Genomic DNA, 17,141 nt, shown 5'->3' with positions numbered 1-17,141 from the left:
CATTGTAAGTCAGCTATACTTGAATAAAAATTTTTAAAAATATGTCGTTTAAGCCTTACATGGAGATACCCCCCCAATGCCCCCCCCCAAAAACCCTCTCCAAACAAGCAAAAACGCATGCATACAGAGCCTTAACGGGTTGCCTGGAGTTACCACTCAGCTTTCCAATATGATCCAATGAAACAACACTTCTCTCTGGTCTACTATTCATGATGTAATTTCAGCAAATGTGCTCTCCCTAGAAAGCAGCTCCCTTAGAACTCTGAGGGAGCATTTGCTTCTCAACGAAGAGAATATAAAAGTATACAGTTATGACTTCACGTGACTATTAATAACACGGCAGGCAAAGGAGGTATTTGAATTTCTCATCTTTTGTAAAGACATCAAAGTTTACAATTCTCAGGAAACCCTAAGCTGCACAGCCCACTTTCTTTTGGCAGCACTTGCTCCAATCATGACAAGCAGTCTTTTGGCCAAGCCTCTATCTGAGTTTTGTGCCTACAACACTATCCAATGCATACACGTGCACACATAAAAACTGGCACGCACACCTCCCTCATTCTCTCCCGTCTTCTCTTCGCTTCTCCCTCTCTCTTTAGGATCTTTAGGTCTTTTATTCAAATCCTTAGTAGCTCTCAGCATCAAGCCATAGTTATTGCAGAGATAACACATATGTTTCTTATGATTTAGATACGTTTTATTTTTAAAACTGAACAAGTGAGTTAAAATTACCCAGGAAAATACCATAATACTCACCCAGTAAATAATCACTGAGCGAATGAATGGATAAATGCCCTGTCACTCACTTCTGAGCTAGCTGCAGACAGCCTCACTCTATCGCAGAGACGTGACCGTGGAGAAGGCTGCCTTTGGATGGGAAGGTCAAGTTTATGGTATTTGGGTGTGCAACATCTACTCACCTGCATGCCTTCTTGCCCAGAGATACCAATGCCAATGTCTGCCACTTGAATCATGCTGACATCGTTGGCACCATCACCTTCGTGAGACAGGAGAAGAGAAACGGATGAGGAGCAAAGAATAGATGCAAACTGCAAATCAGTAGCAGCCTCTCAAGCCAACAAACGAATCCTTCAAGGTTTATCCCATGTCTCCAAGCTGCCTGGAAGCTGGCTAAGCAGGAATTCAAGGTGGCCTCCTATTGCCATCAGAATTCCAAATCAGTACCACTTGAAAATCGTTTACCTGGGCTAGCCTCCCCTTTGTCTATGTCACTTACTCTATTTCCAATTTCCCAGATATACTCTGCTTCTTCTAGCCCTGCACCTAGTGTTTTTCTATAACACTGCACTCATCACCTCCCCCCGCCACCTTGCTAGATTTTAACTGCTCTCTCAGCTTAGATATCACTTCCTCTGGGAAATCCATCTCATATTCCTTTTAAATAATACTCATTTGCTTATTTTTGGCTATACCGGGTCTTTGCTGCTATGTGTGGGCTTTCTCTAGTTGCAGTGAGCAAAGCTACTCTCTAGTTACGGTGCGAGGGCTTCTCTTTGCAGCAGCTCCTCTTGCTGTGGAGTAAAGGCTCTACTGAGCATGGCCTTCAACAGCTGCAGCACACTGGCTTAGCTGCCCCACAGCATATGGAATCTTCCTGAACCAAGGATTGAACTCGTGTCTCCTGCATTGGCAGGTGGACTCTTAGCCACTGGACCACCAGGGAAGTCGTATTTCTTTTAGATATGATGCCCCTTCCTTAGGTTTCAAGTACCACTGAGTGTGTCTCTAGTAAACCTGTCACATGATATTATGGTTGCTATGGATTTCCTTGTCTCAACACAGGGGCAACTTATTAAGAGGAGTTATTACATTCCCACCGGTAATGAACATTGGTTGTTCCCAACTGCCCAGCAAACTTTACTTGTTTTCTAATGACATATCCTACCTTTTCCTGGGGACTGAGTCTATGTGTTTTGTTAGAATGAACCCAAATCTCCAGATTTGGGATGGGCACCTGAAGAAAGCCTGGGAAATTAGCATCATCTGTTCCCTGGCCTCAGTGATTGGTTCAGAGACGGGTACATGATTCAACTTAATTGATATAATTGACATGTCCAGGGCTCTAGCCTCAGGAACATATGGATCCAGGGCCTTGAACAGTTCACTCATTTATATGTTCTTTCAATAGGACAGTTGAACAGAATTCCACCCTAATCCTGATACTTTATTCCAGCAACTTGAAAACATGTACTACTATTTCTCTGAGGTTGCTAATAGGATGAGATATAAAGGTGGGAATTTTCAGTGGCTAGAACAGCATCCTGAGGCGAGAGGCTACCTGAGACTGAAAATAATCCAGATAGAAGCAGAGACTATAAGGGAAGACTGAGTTCTCATTGTGCTAATGTCTGAATTTTGGTGTCACAGAACTTAATCTCACCCTGTTTCTCTTTTACACTTATATTCATTTTTGGTGATCTTATCTAATATCAAGGCTTTAAATATCATCACTAGACTTCCCAAATTTATGTCTCTAGCCAACTCCTCACTGCTAAAATCTCAGACTTTATCTCCAGCTGCCTGCCTAACATCACTGCTGACATCTAATGGATTTCTCAAACTTAATGTGTGTAAGACCCAACTCCTGCTTCCCCTGACTCCATCTCAGTAAATGGATACTCCATCCTTTATATTCTTAGAGATAAACCCTTGACCTCCCCCTTGACGCCTACTATTCTTCAACATATCCAAGCCATCAGCAAAATTTCACCAGCTCTTTCTTCAAACCATGTCCATTATCTGATCACATCCCACCACCTCCTCTGCTCCCACTTGGGCTCAAGCCACAGTTCTCTTCTCCCTGAATTATTCCAATAGCTGCTGAACTGGATTTCCTATGTCCTTGTGACCCAGTGGTTACTCCCAACACAGTAGCCAATGTGAACCTTCTCAACTTAAAGCAGCTCATGTCTCTCCTCTGCCCAAAGTCCTCCTGCGGCTCCCTATCTCCACAGGAAAAAGCCAAAATTCCTAACGGCCTCCAAGACTTTACATGATCTGGTTGCCTGCCACGTTTCTGCCCTTCATTAACCTGCAGAAGACTCTTCCTTTTGCTCAACCTGCTTTGGGTCTGACACACTGAGCACGGTCCATATCCTGACATTTCACTGTCTTCTCTGCCAGAAATTCACCCCCCTCTAAGATCTCCTATGGCTGCTTTATCATCTCCTTCAAGTCTCTGCTCATACCATCTAATCAGTAAGGCTATCTCTGAAAAACCTATTTTAAATAGCAGCCCCTTCCCCCTCCCCCAATGCTCTTCATCCCTTGATTTTAATTTTTTCAATAGCACTTGTCACTATCTGATATCTTAAATCTTTATACCTTTTTGTTTTGTTTCACTTTTTACTGCATTGCCCTCCTCCTAGATGTAAGCTCCTTAAGAAAAGGTACTCTGTTGGTTTTGTACACTCGTCTTTCTCTACTGCCTAGGACAATGCCTAGAACATAGAAGGCACTCAATAAACAGTTGTTGAACAAATAAATAAATGAATTGTTAATTTTCCTGACTTTAACTTTCTTGAAGGTAGAACTCAGGGACTTATCAGGTCTACGTTTAACTACATAACCCTCCTAATCCAGGGGATCTGGGGATCTGATATGTAACACAGACTCCTATTATGTTGTTTTCTATGTCACACCTCTACCACCTGATTCATAACAGGGGGCCAAATAGGTAATGGAGGCCAAAGGGGAGGCAGTCAGCGGATGGAGAGAAAGAAGGGAGGAGAAGGACAGACCCACAGAAGGGCAAAGGGATGTGCGGAAGAAAGGATAAGCAGAAGAATCAGCCTTTGGTGTGACGTGAAAGGGAGAAGCATGGGGCTGGGTCCCACTCCCACTCACCAATGGCCAGGGTCATCACCCGGAGGTGGCTGCGCACCAGTTTTACCACCTCGCTCTTCTGCAGGGGCGTGGCTCGGCAGCAGACGACAGCCTGGCAGCAAGCAGTCAGCTCCAGGAACTGCTTCTGCAGACTCTCTTGCAGGGCAAACTCCAGGGTCTTCCCTGTGATAATGAGTGCAGCCCGAAGCCCTGAGCCCTGCAGGGTGGGAGGAGGCTGGTGTAAACTGGCACTCAACGATGTTTGCTCTGGAGAAGCTGGGTTCTTCTGAAGTTCTTTCAAAATTGTATCCATCAACATCTCACAGGCATTCTTGAAACAAGAGGCACAGACATTTAGCCTCGGGGCTCCCTTGCTGGCCACTTTCAGCTAAATTTATCACTGCTATTCTTTAACATCTGCCGATCCAGGCAACCCCAGGGAGGGAGTAACAGGTTCCTTTTGAAAACCTCACAGCTCTTCCGCAGAGACTTCTATGTGTATGTGGGAAGGGGATAAATGGATGAGAAACATCTCGCTTCCAACTATACAACTGAGAAATAGGTGTAAGATTTGTTATTTGTGCAGTTTACTTCTCAAACTATCAAGCGCGCTCTGGTCTCATTCTTCCATTTTCTATGTGCTTGGCTTTAGGCAAATTATATAACCTCTCTCCCCTCAACTTTCTAATCTGAAAAATACAAATGTCTACATTATACAGCTGCTGTGAGGAATAAGTGAAATAACGCACGCAAAGCTCCTAGTGTAAAGCACAATACTCAGAATTTAAAACAGTAATTATTACTTTTCTGTTCTTTTTGATTCAACACATTTAATCACTAATTCACTTAACTATTTACTGAGAATTCTAGGTGCTGGGGACAAGTCAGTGAACTGGAAGTCCCCACCCTCACCGAGCTAACATTCTGGTCCTGTTCTCAGCGGCCTCATCACGGCTGGTTTGCATACAATCCCTCCACTCTCCTCACCCCAGGCTTGTTAGGAAGGTCTCTGAAGACAGATAGCACTTTTAATTTATTTTTGAAACCATCATAACGCCTAAAAGAGGACCAAGTTAGTCACTCAATAAATATTCATTGATGAATTCTACTCAAAACAAGCACAATAAATTTAACCAGAAACTATAGTGTCAAATGACACACAGAGCCAAACAAAAGCCTAGAGCAGTGCATTTAAGTTTATACACTCGGTCTAAAAAAATTTATTCATGAAAGAGTTCCTCACTCAGAGGCTATTTTCTCTTATTTCAAATGCTGTTTTATCAAGTATTTCTCAACCCACAATAAAATAGATGAAAACTAGGTATGGATATGTAGGCACACATGGACACAACAAAGACTTAACAACCACATACACAATAAACAAGAGATTCAATTTCAAAATGGCAACCTTTACCATGGGTACAAATCTGATCCCATACACCTCAAATGTCCCCAATGAATCAACTATGCTCATTAGAGGCTCAAAATGTAATGAAAAAAAAAAAAGATAAAAAATTATCTTTAAAAACCCTCTGGAGTTTGGTTAAATTAAAATGGTACATTTGGAAGGTAACATACTCTGCAGTCATTGAAAATCAAGATGCCTATTAACCTGCTGTGAGCTGTTTAGTTGCTAAGTCATGTCAGACTCTTTTGCAACCCTATGGACTGTAGCCCACCAGACCCATCTGTCCAGGTGATTTCCCAGGTGAGAATACTGGAGTAGGTTGCCATTTTCTTTTCTGGGGGATCTTCCAACCCAGGGATCGAGCTCACATCTCCTACAGTGGCAGGCGGGTTCTTTACCAGTGAAGCACCAGGGGAGCCCTTACATCTGCCAGGGGCCATATTAAACAATTTATATTTTCCCATTTAATATGCACAACAATGCTATGAAATGGGCACTACTCTCACATTACAGGTTAAGGAAAACGACTCAGGTGGTTAACTCCCAAAGGTCACATACCTGGTCACTGGCAGGCTAAGCATTTGAATCCAGGTCTTACTAGACTTAAGGGCACATCCATTTTAGTGACTAAAATGACCAGGCATTTTCTGGTGCTAACTCCCTTGCTGATACTGGGATCTGGCTGCTAGTTTTGCTTATGGGTTCCTGGGCCACTGTCCACTGCCAAGGAGAACTAAGTCTGTATTAAGGAAAATTCTCTTCCCTCAAAGTGTACCATCTAGTTGGGTATTGACTGATGACTGGCCATAAAAACATGGCTAATCAAACACGGTAGCCTGTGGCCAAGACCCAAGACATGATCTGGGTGGCAAGTTCCAGAGAACTTGTGAGAGGTAGGTTGCTATGGCAAAATGAACGTGACTGATAGAGCCTGACAACTTAGGAAGGAAGGAGGAAGGTTTTCCAAGCAAATTATACAACACGCACAAATTCTTAGTGTCACTGTATTAAGAATCTTCAATAAAATCCCTGTTTAACTAATTAGATTATTTGTGTTAAGAGATTAGTGACAGGACTTCCCTGGTGGCTCAGACGGTAAAGCGTCTGTCTACAATGTGGGAGACCCGAGTTCGAGCCCTGGGTTGGGAAGATCCCCTGGAGAAGGAAACGGCAATCCAATCCAGTACTATTGCCTGGAAAATCCCATGGACAGAGGAGCCTGGTAGGTTACAGTCTATGGGGTCGCAAAGAGTCGGACATGACTGAGCAACTTCACTTTCACTAGATTATTTGTGTTTGAGATTAGTGACAGGGCTGGAGGGAAGAGGGTATTGGAAAATATAGGCTGAATCCAAACCTTTTAAATTCCTTCTCCTTAAAAAAGGAGAATAAAAAACTTTTTTCCCTTCAAGTTCTTTCAACTTTTGATATTCTCAGGTGCACTATATAAAATTTGCCACTAGAGGGCAAGATTATCCTCTGAGCCTAATTTTAGAATTATCAGGAAAATATTCACACAATCACACCAGAAATCACTTCCCCTCAGCTTGAAAGGGAGGAAGATGCCTGCCTCACATCTTGACATATTTTGTCATCATGGGCTAAATCTGGTCAACTCAGTGACAATTCAATATGGGGGTAAGAGAGAAGCAAATCCATTGGAAATTCTTTTAATGGGAATTTTTTCCTTTGAATCATTATATTTTCCAAGCTTTTAAAATAACTAAACCAGCTACATTGCTGGACAGTAGTAGCAGTACAGTTGCTAAGTCGTGTCTGACTCCTCTGACCAAATGGATTGTAGCCGGCCAGGCTCCTCTGTCCATGGAATTCTCCAGGCAAGAATACTGGAGTGGGTTGCCATTTCCTTCTCCAGGGGACCTTTCTGACCCAGGTCTCCTGCATTGCAGGCCCGACTCTTTACCACTGAGCCACCAGGGAAGTCCCACTGCTGGACAGAAGAACTGATTATCAAGCAGCTAATGGTCATTGGTTTTTCCTTCTCCTAACAGTCATGAAATCACAAGCATTCCACTGGCTTTGGAAAAAAGGAGACTGGGCTAATCTCAGGGTACATACTTTACTTTCAGTATTGAGGATAAAGAGCTTGTCATTTGGCTCCAGTAATTTGCACGCAAAAGCAATATTGACAGCTGTCTCCTGTTTGTCCCCTGTCAGCATCCAGATCTTGATTCCAGCTTTGTGAAGGGCTTCTATAGCCTCAGGGACCCCCTCCTGCAGACGATCTTCAATGCCAGTAGCACCTAAAAAATAACCAGAGTTCAATAGGGCTTGTAAGAAACAAAAGCCAGCTGAAGCTCACCTAAACTGTGATGGAACCTATCTGTTAGCTGATCCTGTTCTGAACTATGCAAACCACTCCAGTAGCTTCAAGGGGTCCAAATGAAATGTTGACTCCTCAGACCAAAATTATATACAAAAAAGTAATATTGTGGGAGGAAAGCCTTAGCACTCAATGAGTTTATCAAACTCACTTGCTCTCCTTCTGGCTAGCTTTCTTCTAGGGGGATTGAGGGGATTTCATTCAGTTACTTATATAAACTTACTCCCCAATTTTATAATTCTATGATACTCCCAAGGGTAAAGACAGGCTTTTAAAGAATGTTCTGGTCAGTAACCCACAATATCTATTTTTAATGCTCTTTCACACTATAAGTCCATAATTTCCTTTTCTAAAACAACTGAGACTAGCTATATTTTGGAACTCAAAAAGCTCTGCAGATTTTTAGGTAACATGGTACATGAGTCATATCTTATAATATCTGATAATCAAGCATATTAATATTTCTTTAGCAAAACTTATAAATTACAATAATCACACTAATTAGGATAACAAATACTTTAAACTGTCTTATCAAATCAGGCCTGATCTTGCCACTAAATGAGTTTTGGCACTAAAGCCACAGAGCACGTTGAGTTTGGGACTGCAGACGAGGAAAAGTGGATCTATTATAGACCACTCACACTGTCATGGAGAAACGACTTGGGAGGAAGATCATTACTCCACTGGCTAGAGACCAAGTCAGGTCATTGCTTTTCTCTGAACCTGAGGAATGGAGCTTAGAGACTGGTATTTTGGTGTGTTAGCATTTATATTAGTACCTAGAGGTCCAGACTCTAAAACTGTGTTTTTCAACCTTGACTGCCTCTTGGGAACTACTTGGGGAACTTTGAAAACTTCAAATACCCAGGCCATATATCAGGCCAACTGAATCAGATTCTGGGGGTAGGCACTGGTATTATTTAAACTCCTCCAGCTGATTTTAAGATGCAGTTCAATCTGAAACAAGAGGTGTCAGGTGTGCAACTTTTAGCTGAAACCAAAAAGTAAGAGAGAAAAAAAATTTTAGTCCAATTGCAGGCACAGAATAAAGAATATGGGCCCTAGAGTGAGAGATGGATAGCTCTGAGCTTTTCCCCAGCTCTGCCAGTGACTAGACTGTGACTCTGAACAAGTCATTAAACTGCTCTGCGCCAAGTTTCTTCTATGTAAAACAGATCTGCAGTGTGGGATTCAAAAAGACAACATATTAAAAAACCTTATCCAATACCTGGCAAGAAACTCTAGCTTTCTTCTCTTGACCAAGGGTATTTATTCAGCTTTATATTCTATGCTAAGTGTTGAATTAAATGATCTTAAGGATGATCACGCTGAGCCTACCACAAATGAAGTCAAGTTTACCGTGGTCAAAAACGGACTGGGAAGGATTGGAAGGTGGGTAGAAATCAAACTGGACAGGGTGGATAGAAACACATATATCTATTAGATCAAAGTGGGAAAAAAGGCACAGGTGAATAACTAATACAGAGACATTAAGCATTAAAAAAAATTCTCCATTAAGACAATACACCGTAGTCCACCTACCAAGTAAAGTTAGTTTGTTCTCCAACCTCATGGCAGATTCAAGGAGTAATTCTTCCCTGTTGTCAATGCTGGTTTCAGCTAAAAAATGATTTCTCAGCCACTCTGCATATTCAGTGTCACTCATGACCTATGGGGGAGGGGAAAAAGCTATGAGGCAAGCTATGTGATAAACCTGTCAAGACCCACGCTAGAAAAATATCAAATCATGAACTCATTTTAGGTATACCCCTTTCTGGGTTCACTTAGGCCAGGTCCAAATAACATACCCGGTAGCAAACCTCCCAAGCTCTGTGATCAGACTAGTAAAACCCTGAGGATGGAAGGACCCTGTAGCTCAGTATCTCCGGGAAATTCTACTCATAAGATGAAAGTGGGTTAATCTATTTAATTAAGCCAGGAACCATGCAGAGAGAAAGGAGTCACTTGAAAGTGAAATCCAGGGGGATTCTAATGGTGCAGCTGAGAAAGTGGTGTTAGGTACTCCATTTCAGGTGTCATATAGCTACCGCAGCAGCAGTTGTGTCTGGCCGTACCATGCGGCATGTGGGATCTTAGTTCCCCTACTTAGGGATCAAACCCACACTCCCTGCATTGGAAGCATGGACTCTTAACCACTGGACCACTGGGAAAGTCCCACCTTTGATTACTTTTGATGGTTGGTTTATGGGGTGAGTTATTCATAGGCGTTAAAAGAAAGAGGAAGCCAAATGAGTGAAGCAAGAAAGCTCTCTTCCAAACAAAACATTAAGTGGAATTCCTAGAGAAAGAACCAATGCTACATGTTCCTCTGTCTTCAGATTGCTGTAGAGAAGAAATCTACTTTCAATTCTTATAAAGCAGCATGGAGTTGATGGGGTGAGCCAATTTCTCTACTCATTCTTGCCCACAAGGTAATTTGATTTGGGAGAATCTGACATCTCCTGGGCTCTATCTTTATTAGGACAGAAATCATTCCACTGAAAAGGCAGAGGCTCTGTTTTGATCTTGATTTCTTCACTCTTACAACCATGTGTGAGACAGTCTTTTGATTATCCTTGCAGCTGATATTAAGTGCTTCGGAGTCTATAAAATATGCTACTTTCCCTAAGGCAGTTCCCAAGAATTAGAATTTGGGAAAGAAATGAGAGATGCCTGCACTGGTCTCAGGACCTAGTTACAGTCTCTAATTCAGTTAAGACTCCAATTCAGTCTGCAGTTCTCTCAGGAGCTCTATCATTTAGGAATTATCGGACAGCCATTGAAGAATGGATGCTTTGATCTACCCATTTCTCTCCATCTTCTCTACTAGTTAGAGCTCACAATGAAGGACAGAAAATTGACACTCTGGCTTCTAACACAGCAAAAATTAACTGCAGGGCTCAGATCCAGGGAGGGAGAGGATGACAGAATGGGTGGGAGGTAGTTATGGAGAAGCGAGAGAGTTGGCAAGAGCAGCCTCCTTGGTTCTCCTCCAGTATTTCCCCTGTGTGGACTGACAGATAAATCACTGAAGGACAAGAAACAAGGAACAAAGTCTTAGCTATATCTTGATAGCAGACTCCCTTCCCTTCCCCATAAGTACATTCTTCCCTTGCCCTAGGCCTTACTAGATTTTCCCTCCCTACCTTAAGTAGACTTCCCCATCTTCTCCTGCCACAGCTCTCATCAATGAGCTAGCTGAATCTCCACTGAAGGAAGAAACATTACCTAGGTGTGCATTTGGGGATACAGTTGTAGGGATGGGACTCGGCATGTCTTGGCTTATTAATAAGGGACAGGAATCTAAAGGTGTAAGGCTTTGCATAGGCTTATTACACCTGAGTGGGCTTCCCAGGTGGCACTAGTGGTAAAGAACTTGCCAGTACAGGATACATGAAAAGATGCGGGTTCAACCCCTGGGTCAGGAAGATGCTCTGGAGAAGGAAATAGGAACCTACTCCAGTATTCCTGCCAGGAGAAGCCCAGGGACAGAGGAGCCTGGTGGGTCCACAGGGTTGCAAAGAGTCAGACACAACTAAAGCAACTTAGCACAAAGCACACATTACAGCTGAGCAGCTGGACACGGTCAGTACTGAAGCCAGGCCCCACTGGCCAAGGGGCACAAAAAACTTGATGAATTTACTCTTAAAAGACTATGTATCTCAGTTTCTCCCAGGCTCCCAGGGATGGTTTTGGTAGTAACACCCCTCAAGTCACTTCTTGGAACTCTACTTTCTTATTACGTAATTTTTTACGTAGAAAGGAAAAACTAGGTCTCAGGATTATTCTACATAGAGAATAATCAAAACTGAGATAATATTTAGGGAATTTATCTGGATTTACAGATAAAGATGTACAAGCCAACAAGGAAAAAATATCAAGAACTTCTAAGGGGAAAATAAAGGCCAGTCTCTGGCCTCATTCATTAAAAATGCTACAAGACAGAGGAAAGACATTTACAAGGTACTGAGAGCCAGAGAGTAGGGTCCAGGGATTTTTACTCCCAGCCATACTGCAGTTTCCATGGGCTTCTCCAGGCAGGAATACTTAGCCGACTAAGGTCCATCTAGTCAAGGCTATGGTTTTTCCTGTGGTCATGTATGGATGTGAGAGTTCGACTGTGAAGAAGGCTGAGCGCTAAAGAATTGATGCTTTTGAACTGCGGTGTTGGAGAAGACTCTTGAGAGTCCCTTGGACTGCAAGGAGATCCAACCAGTCTGTTCTGAAGGAGATCAACCCTGGGATTTCTTTGGAAGGAATGATGCTAAAGCTGAAACTCCAGTACTTTGGCCACCTCATGAGAAGAGTTGACTCATTGGAAAAAAACTCTGATGTTGGGAGGGATTGGGGGCAGAAGGAGAAGGGGACGACCGAGGATGAGATGGCTGGATGGCATCACGGACTCAATGGATGTGAGTCTGAGTGAACTCCGGGAGATGGTGATGGACACGGAGGCCTGGCGTGCTGCGATTCATGCAGTCGCAGAGTCCATGGGGACACGACTGAGCGACTGAACCAAACTGAACTGCAGTTTCCAAATGAAAATACTCAGATCTAGTGACAACTTTTCTGGCAAAATACTCTGAGAACAAACTCTGACCAACTAATATATAAGGAACAAGGAACCTATATGAAAAGAAAGCCACCGGCCCAGGAACTTTCTCAGATATCTGGATCAGGGTTTGATACATGCTTGTTTTCATTAAATGATGGTCAAACACACGAAAGAAGGAAGCCTTTGGGTGCTCCAAGCAGCCTCACCCTCTTCGCTATACACAGAGTGCGCAGCCCTCGTTTGGCGTAGTCATCCAAGTGCTTCTGGGTTTTCTCCCTTATCATCATCTGCTGTTTTTCCAGACCTGGTCCATCTGAAATAATTGACGAAACACAAGTGCTCCTACCAGTTTATCCAACGACAGACATTTTAAAAAAATAATGGAACCTTAATCCATAACAAACAAAAGGCCTCAAAGTTTTGAATCCTAAATGTGCATTTATAAAAGGGATCCCCTCAGAATAAATCTTTCCCTTGTTCCTTTCTCCTTGGGGAGAAAAAGGCTCCCAAATTAATGCAAATACCATTCCCACAACAGTGATAATGATAGTAACAATGATTATACTGATGCTGGCTGTCTTCCACTGAGCACTTACCATTTTCTAGGCTCTGAGCAGAGGCACTGCGTATACTGCATATAGTATATCCCTTTGATCCATTATCTGCTGATTATACTATGGACAAATGTTATTTGTTTTTGTAAAACTGTGAAAGCCTATACTTGAGAACCCTAATATTGCATAAGAATTATATAAAAATGTGAAACCCTATACTTGAGTGTAACTTCTATTGTTTTAAATGTTTGTGTCCTCTGCCATGAGTTACACAACATTCTCACTTTCAAAAAAAAGAATACAGATTTGAACCCTGGTCTATGGAACCCCAAAACTTAGGTGCTTTCTCACCAAATCCTAGGCAGCTTCCCCTACTTCATCAAGTGTGATGGATCCTCACAGATCTGCTTGTTTGCCTTTACAAGACCACTGAGAGTGGCCCTGTGATCACGAAGCCCTTCCCATCACTTCTTTCTCAGACCTGCATGAACCCACCTGGGGAAGCCACAGAGAGCAACTCCATGATCGTGGAATCAGCGCCCTTTGTATATACAACCACTTGGTTGGAAAGGGGGTGCCGGACCACCACGGACATTCTTTTCCTTACTGAGTCGAAGGGCAGGATATGTAGGAGTTGAAATGTTAATGGTCCCAAAGCGGCGAAGTCCACCACGACCTGCTCTGGGGTCCGGGACTGCAGAGTGCACTGGTAAGCCCGGGCAGCGTACACTAAGGCGGCTTCATCGGGGCTCTCAGCCTCATAACACAGGCTGGAGGTCAAGGGCTGTCCAGCGAGGGCTTCTACCTTGCCATTTGCGATGCCTGCATCGCTGTTTTGTTTCTCAATTTCTGTGGGACATGCTGAGTTATCAGAGCCCTGGAGGCTGTCACTTGTCTGGGAGATCTCTTCCTCCACAGGTGAGGCTGGTTTCATTCTATTAAACAGAGAGAGTCTGCTCACAAAGGCGTTTGGGACTCCAGATGGCTCTTTCCCACTGGCAAGAGATGGTGAACTCGACCTTCGGACAGACAGTCTCTGGAAGAGGTTTTTAATCTCATCCAAAGATTTAATGGGTATTCCACGCAGAGAGGAGAGCCCAACCTAGGAAAGATAACATGAGAAGGTCTCAATAAAACAGTCAAAAGCAGTTGATAGCAACTACGAAGTCAAACTAGGGGACAAAAGGACAATGAAAAGTTACTACTCCCTTACATAGCAAACTGTTTCATATTTAACAATGATGCAAAAAAAAAATTAATAAAAATAAAAGCAGCCATTATGAAAAAGATTTGCTAATGTTGGTAGCACTGTGAATTTCTACAACCATTTAGGAAGAAATTTGACAGCTCATAGCAAAAGACATAAAGTGTGCTAATATTGGTAGCAGTGGGCATACTTTTAGCAAATTTTTCTGATAAAATAACCTCATATAAAAAATTATCTTTATTATATGCATCCTAGCAATAATTTTAAAATTATAAGTATTCAATAATAACAAATTAGAAACATCTTAAAATGTTATATAATATTTAAATATCAAGTTTATAAAGATTACAGGGCCATACTGAAAAAGCTATAAAAATAGTGTGAGCAGCAGAAAAACAAATGAGTGATTTGTAGAAGAAAGTAAATCAAAAGACTAGCAAAATGTGTTTTTTCTTTCATTTTTCAGATTATAAAAAAGGTTGTTAATTTGACTTAAGAAAAACAGGCCAATAAAGTAGTTTATGGAAGACTATCAATATCATGATATGAATTCAAATTTCTACTTTTATAGAACTTTTTCTTGTTCATATTCTGATTTCTTCTAGATCTTAACTCTTACCAGTGATTCAATTTAGAATTTAATACTAATTGGGAAGACCAATTAATTGAATTGTAAAATTTTCACAATAGAAATGTCCAAGAATTAAATAATTTTCTCCTAATAATTATTAATTTTATGATAGTTTGAGGGACTCATGTTGGTCAATTTGCAAACTTACTGGCAACTCAAAAATGAAAAGTGAACTCAACTACAGATGACGTTTCTGTATTACACATGAATTCCAATGAGCTCTTTATTCACTGCCTTGCTATCACTACCTTAAAATATCATAACACTTAGGCTTATATATGCCTACAGAGATTGTCTTTCAGGCCACAGAATATTCATTCTTTGGGGATAAGACAACTCTATTTCCTAAGCAGAAAACGCCAAAAGATGTCTGCATTGGAAACAGACGTATATCAAAAGGTGTTGTAGTGGAGAAAAACAGAATAACCAGTGATTTATCCTCTAACTAGATAACTTCAAAGAGCAAGTTTCTAATTGAAATCTTATAAAAATACAGTTTCGGATCAAATGAAAGCTTAATGAGAAGTTATTTTTATGTTAAAACTGACCACCTCTGAAGTTGCCAAGAGAAAATGATCTAATAGAAAATGAAAATTTAACTGGGTTGTGTTGCAAATTGAATTTTAAGTGGATGCGTGCAAAAGGGGAAATAGTTATACTCAAGGAAGACAGCACAGTGAGTGGTGAATCACCAATCTCTAAAGCAAGCTTTCCTTTTTAATTGAAAATGAATTTTCCATGAATTCTAAGCTACAAAGAGACTTTAAAGATTCAGCTTGTGCGGGAACAGCAGAACCTTGGTATATTATAGATGTATTGGATCTTCCAGTGATTGAGTTTACATTACCCAAGTGGCATATGAAAAGGTATGTTATCATTAAACATGATAATGAATCTAATACTTTATATTTTGCTTGATATAGTGCATATGTTGGAGGTCTCAGAAGTTTCACAGAAAGCTTCAATTTGGTAGGCAAAGTAAAGCAAAATGAAGAGTCACATTTGCCAAGAACTGCTCTCATTAGCTATCCTCCTGGAAGCAAAGTAGTGTAGTAGCATGGATCCATACTCCCTGGGTTCAATCCTATTTCCCCAACAAACTGGTCCTGTATCCCTGGGCAAGTTACTTAAGCTTACCTGTAAAATAAGGAGTAGCAGAATAATAGTACCTAACTCATGGAACTGTTGGGAGTATTAAATCTATTAATACCAATAAATCACTTAGAACATCATAAATTCAGAGTACAGGTTAAATGATGTATAAATATTACCTGTTACTATTGTTAATTACAATCCATATAAGACCATGGGCTTCCCAGGTGGCGAAAGTGGTAAAGAACCCATCTGCCAATGCAGGTTAGATATAAGAAACTCCAGTTCGATCCCTGGGTAGGGAAGGTCCCCTGGAGGAGGGCATGGCAACCCACTCCAGTATTCTTGCCTGGAGAATCCCCATAGACAGAGGAGCCTGGCAGGCTACGGTCCATGGAGTTGCAAAGATTTGGACATGACTGAAGCAACTTAGCATGCATGCACAGTAAGAGCACATAACAAATATATTTAAACCCAAAGTTCTCTTCTGGAAGGTGACCCTCGTTTGCGTTAGTCTTACCTTTTGCCGTGGCTGGTTAGGAGCAGAAACCACTACTGTGTTGCAAATTGCCAATGCAATAAAGAAGTCAATGATGTACAGAGTCTCCAGTGGTGGATCTGGGATAGGCTCATCCGTTGGGGTGAAGAGCAGAGGTGTAATCTGACTAAACTTGTCCAAAAGCCTGGTGTCTGGTACCACATCTGTTTCCTGAATATCCAATGAGACAAAGTGTGGTCACAATAAGCATCTAAAAATATGAGTTTTAAATCTACACAAGAAGCATGATTTCTAACCAGAATCTAAGAAACATGAGACAGCATACTATTCTTTTTTTAAAAAATTTAATGTACATGGTATTATGGGAAGTGAAAAAACAGGAAATAAAAGACAAAAAATTAAATGGAAAATCCAGAATGCATAATATGAAAGGAGATTACCTTGACTATTAAACAAAGTAAGAGATAGAGACAATGCCTTTCACCAAATTCTAATTGAATGAGTGTTTCCTTATTTTGAAATACACAGTGCAGAGCTATATTTTATTGTAGGAGTCTACTTTGGGCATAGATTCATCCAACAGCAACCGATGAATATTAATTCTTTTAGAAGTGAGCATGTTATTCGTACTATGTTATTTTAACAAAATATTTTATGGCTCAAGTCACTACTATTGTTTAAAAACCAACCTTCCAAAATAAAAACTATAAGCAGGTTAACAGAGTTTATCTGTATTTCCCTAGTAATACCTTACAAGACATGAACACCCATGCTTGCTATGGTAAGTTGCTTCAGATGTGTCCACCTCTTTGTGACCCTATGGACTGTACCCCCTTGTTCATGGTTCTTCTGTCCATGGGCTTCTCCAGGCAAGAGGACTGGAGTGCGTTGTCATTCTCTCTTCCAGGGATCTTCCCAACCGAGAGATAGAATCAGCGATGAACATTCAAGGGTCCCTCTAAGAGAGTTCTGATTATCAAATATATTTGGCAACTGTGACCTATG

At 41.5% G+C, this 17,141-nt stretch overlaps 1 protein-coding gene across 4 annotated transcripts in view; it reads right to left on the bottom strand.

Annotated features, from left to right (window-relative positions):
• ATP10D (ATPase phospholipid transporting 10D (putative)) overlaps positions 1–17,141 on the bottom strand; it is a 127,154-nt gene that overhangs the window by 24,511 nt on the left and 85,502 nt on the right. For all 4 annotated transcript variants that reach the window (XM_018049419.1, XM_018049418.1, XM_018049420.1 and 1 more), the window contains 7 exons: positions 16,158–16,346; positions 13,203–13,809; positions 12,360–12,466; positions 9,141–9,267; positions 7,334–7,518; positions 3,868–4,177; positions 921–997 (listed from right to left, as the gene is read on the bottom strand). In XM_018049419.1, the coding sequence (XP_017904908.1) occupies positions 921–997; positions 3,868–4,177; positions 7,334–7,518; positions 9,141–9,267; positions 12,360–12,466; positions 13,203–13,809; positions 16,158–16,346 (1,602 nt within the window). The remainder of the gene's footprint in view (positions 1–920; positions 998–3,867; positions 4,178–7,333; positions 7,519–9,140; positions 9,268–12,359; positions 12,467–13,202; positions 13,810–16,157; positions 16,347–17,141) is intronic.

The sequence above is a fragment of the Capra hircus genome, chromosome 6 (genome assembly GCF_001704415.2).
Source record: "Capra hircus breed San Clemente chromosome 6, ASM170441v1, whole genome shotgun sequence".
In the NCBI taxonomy this organism is placed as follows: Eukaryota; Metazoa; Chordata; class Mammalia; order Artiodactyla; family Bovidae; genus Capra; species Capra hircus.
This window is presented reverse-complemented; position numbering and strand designations above follow the sequence as displayed.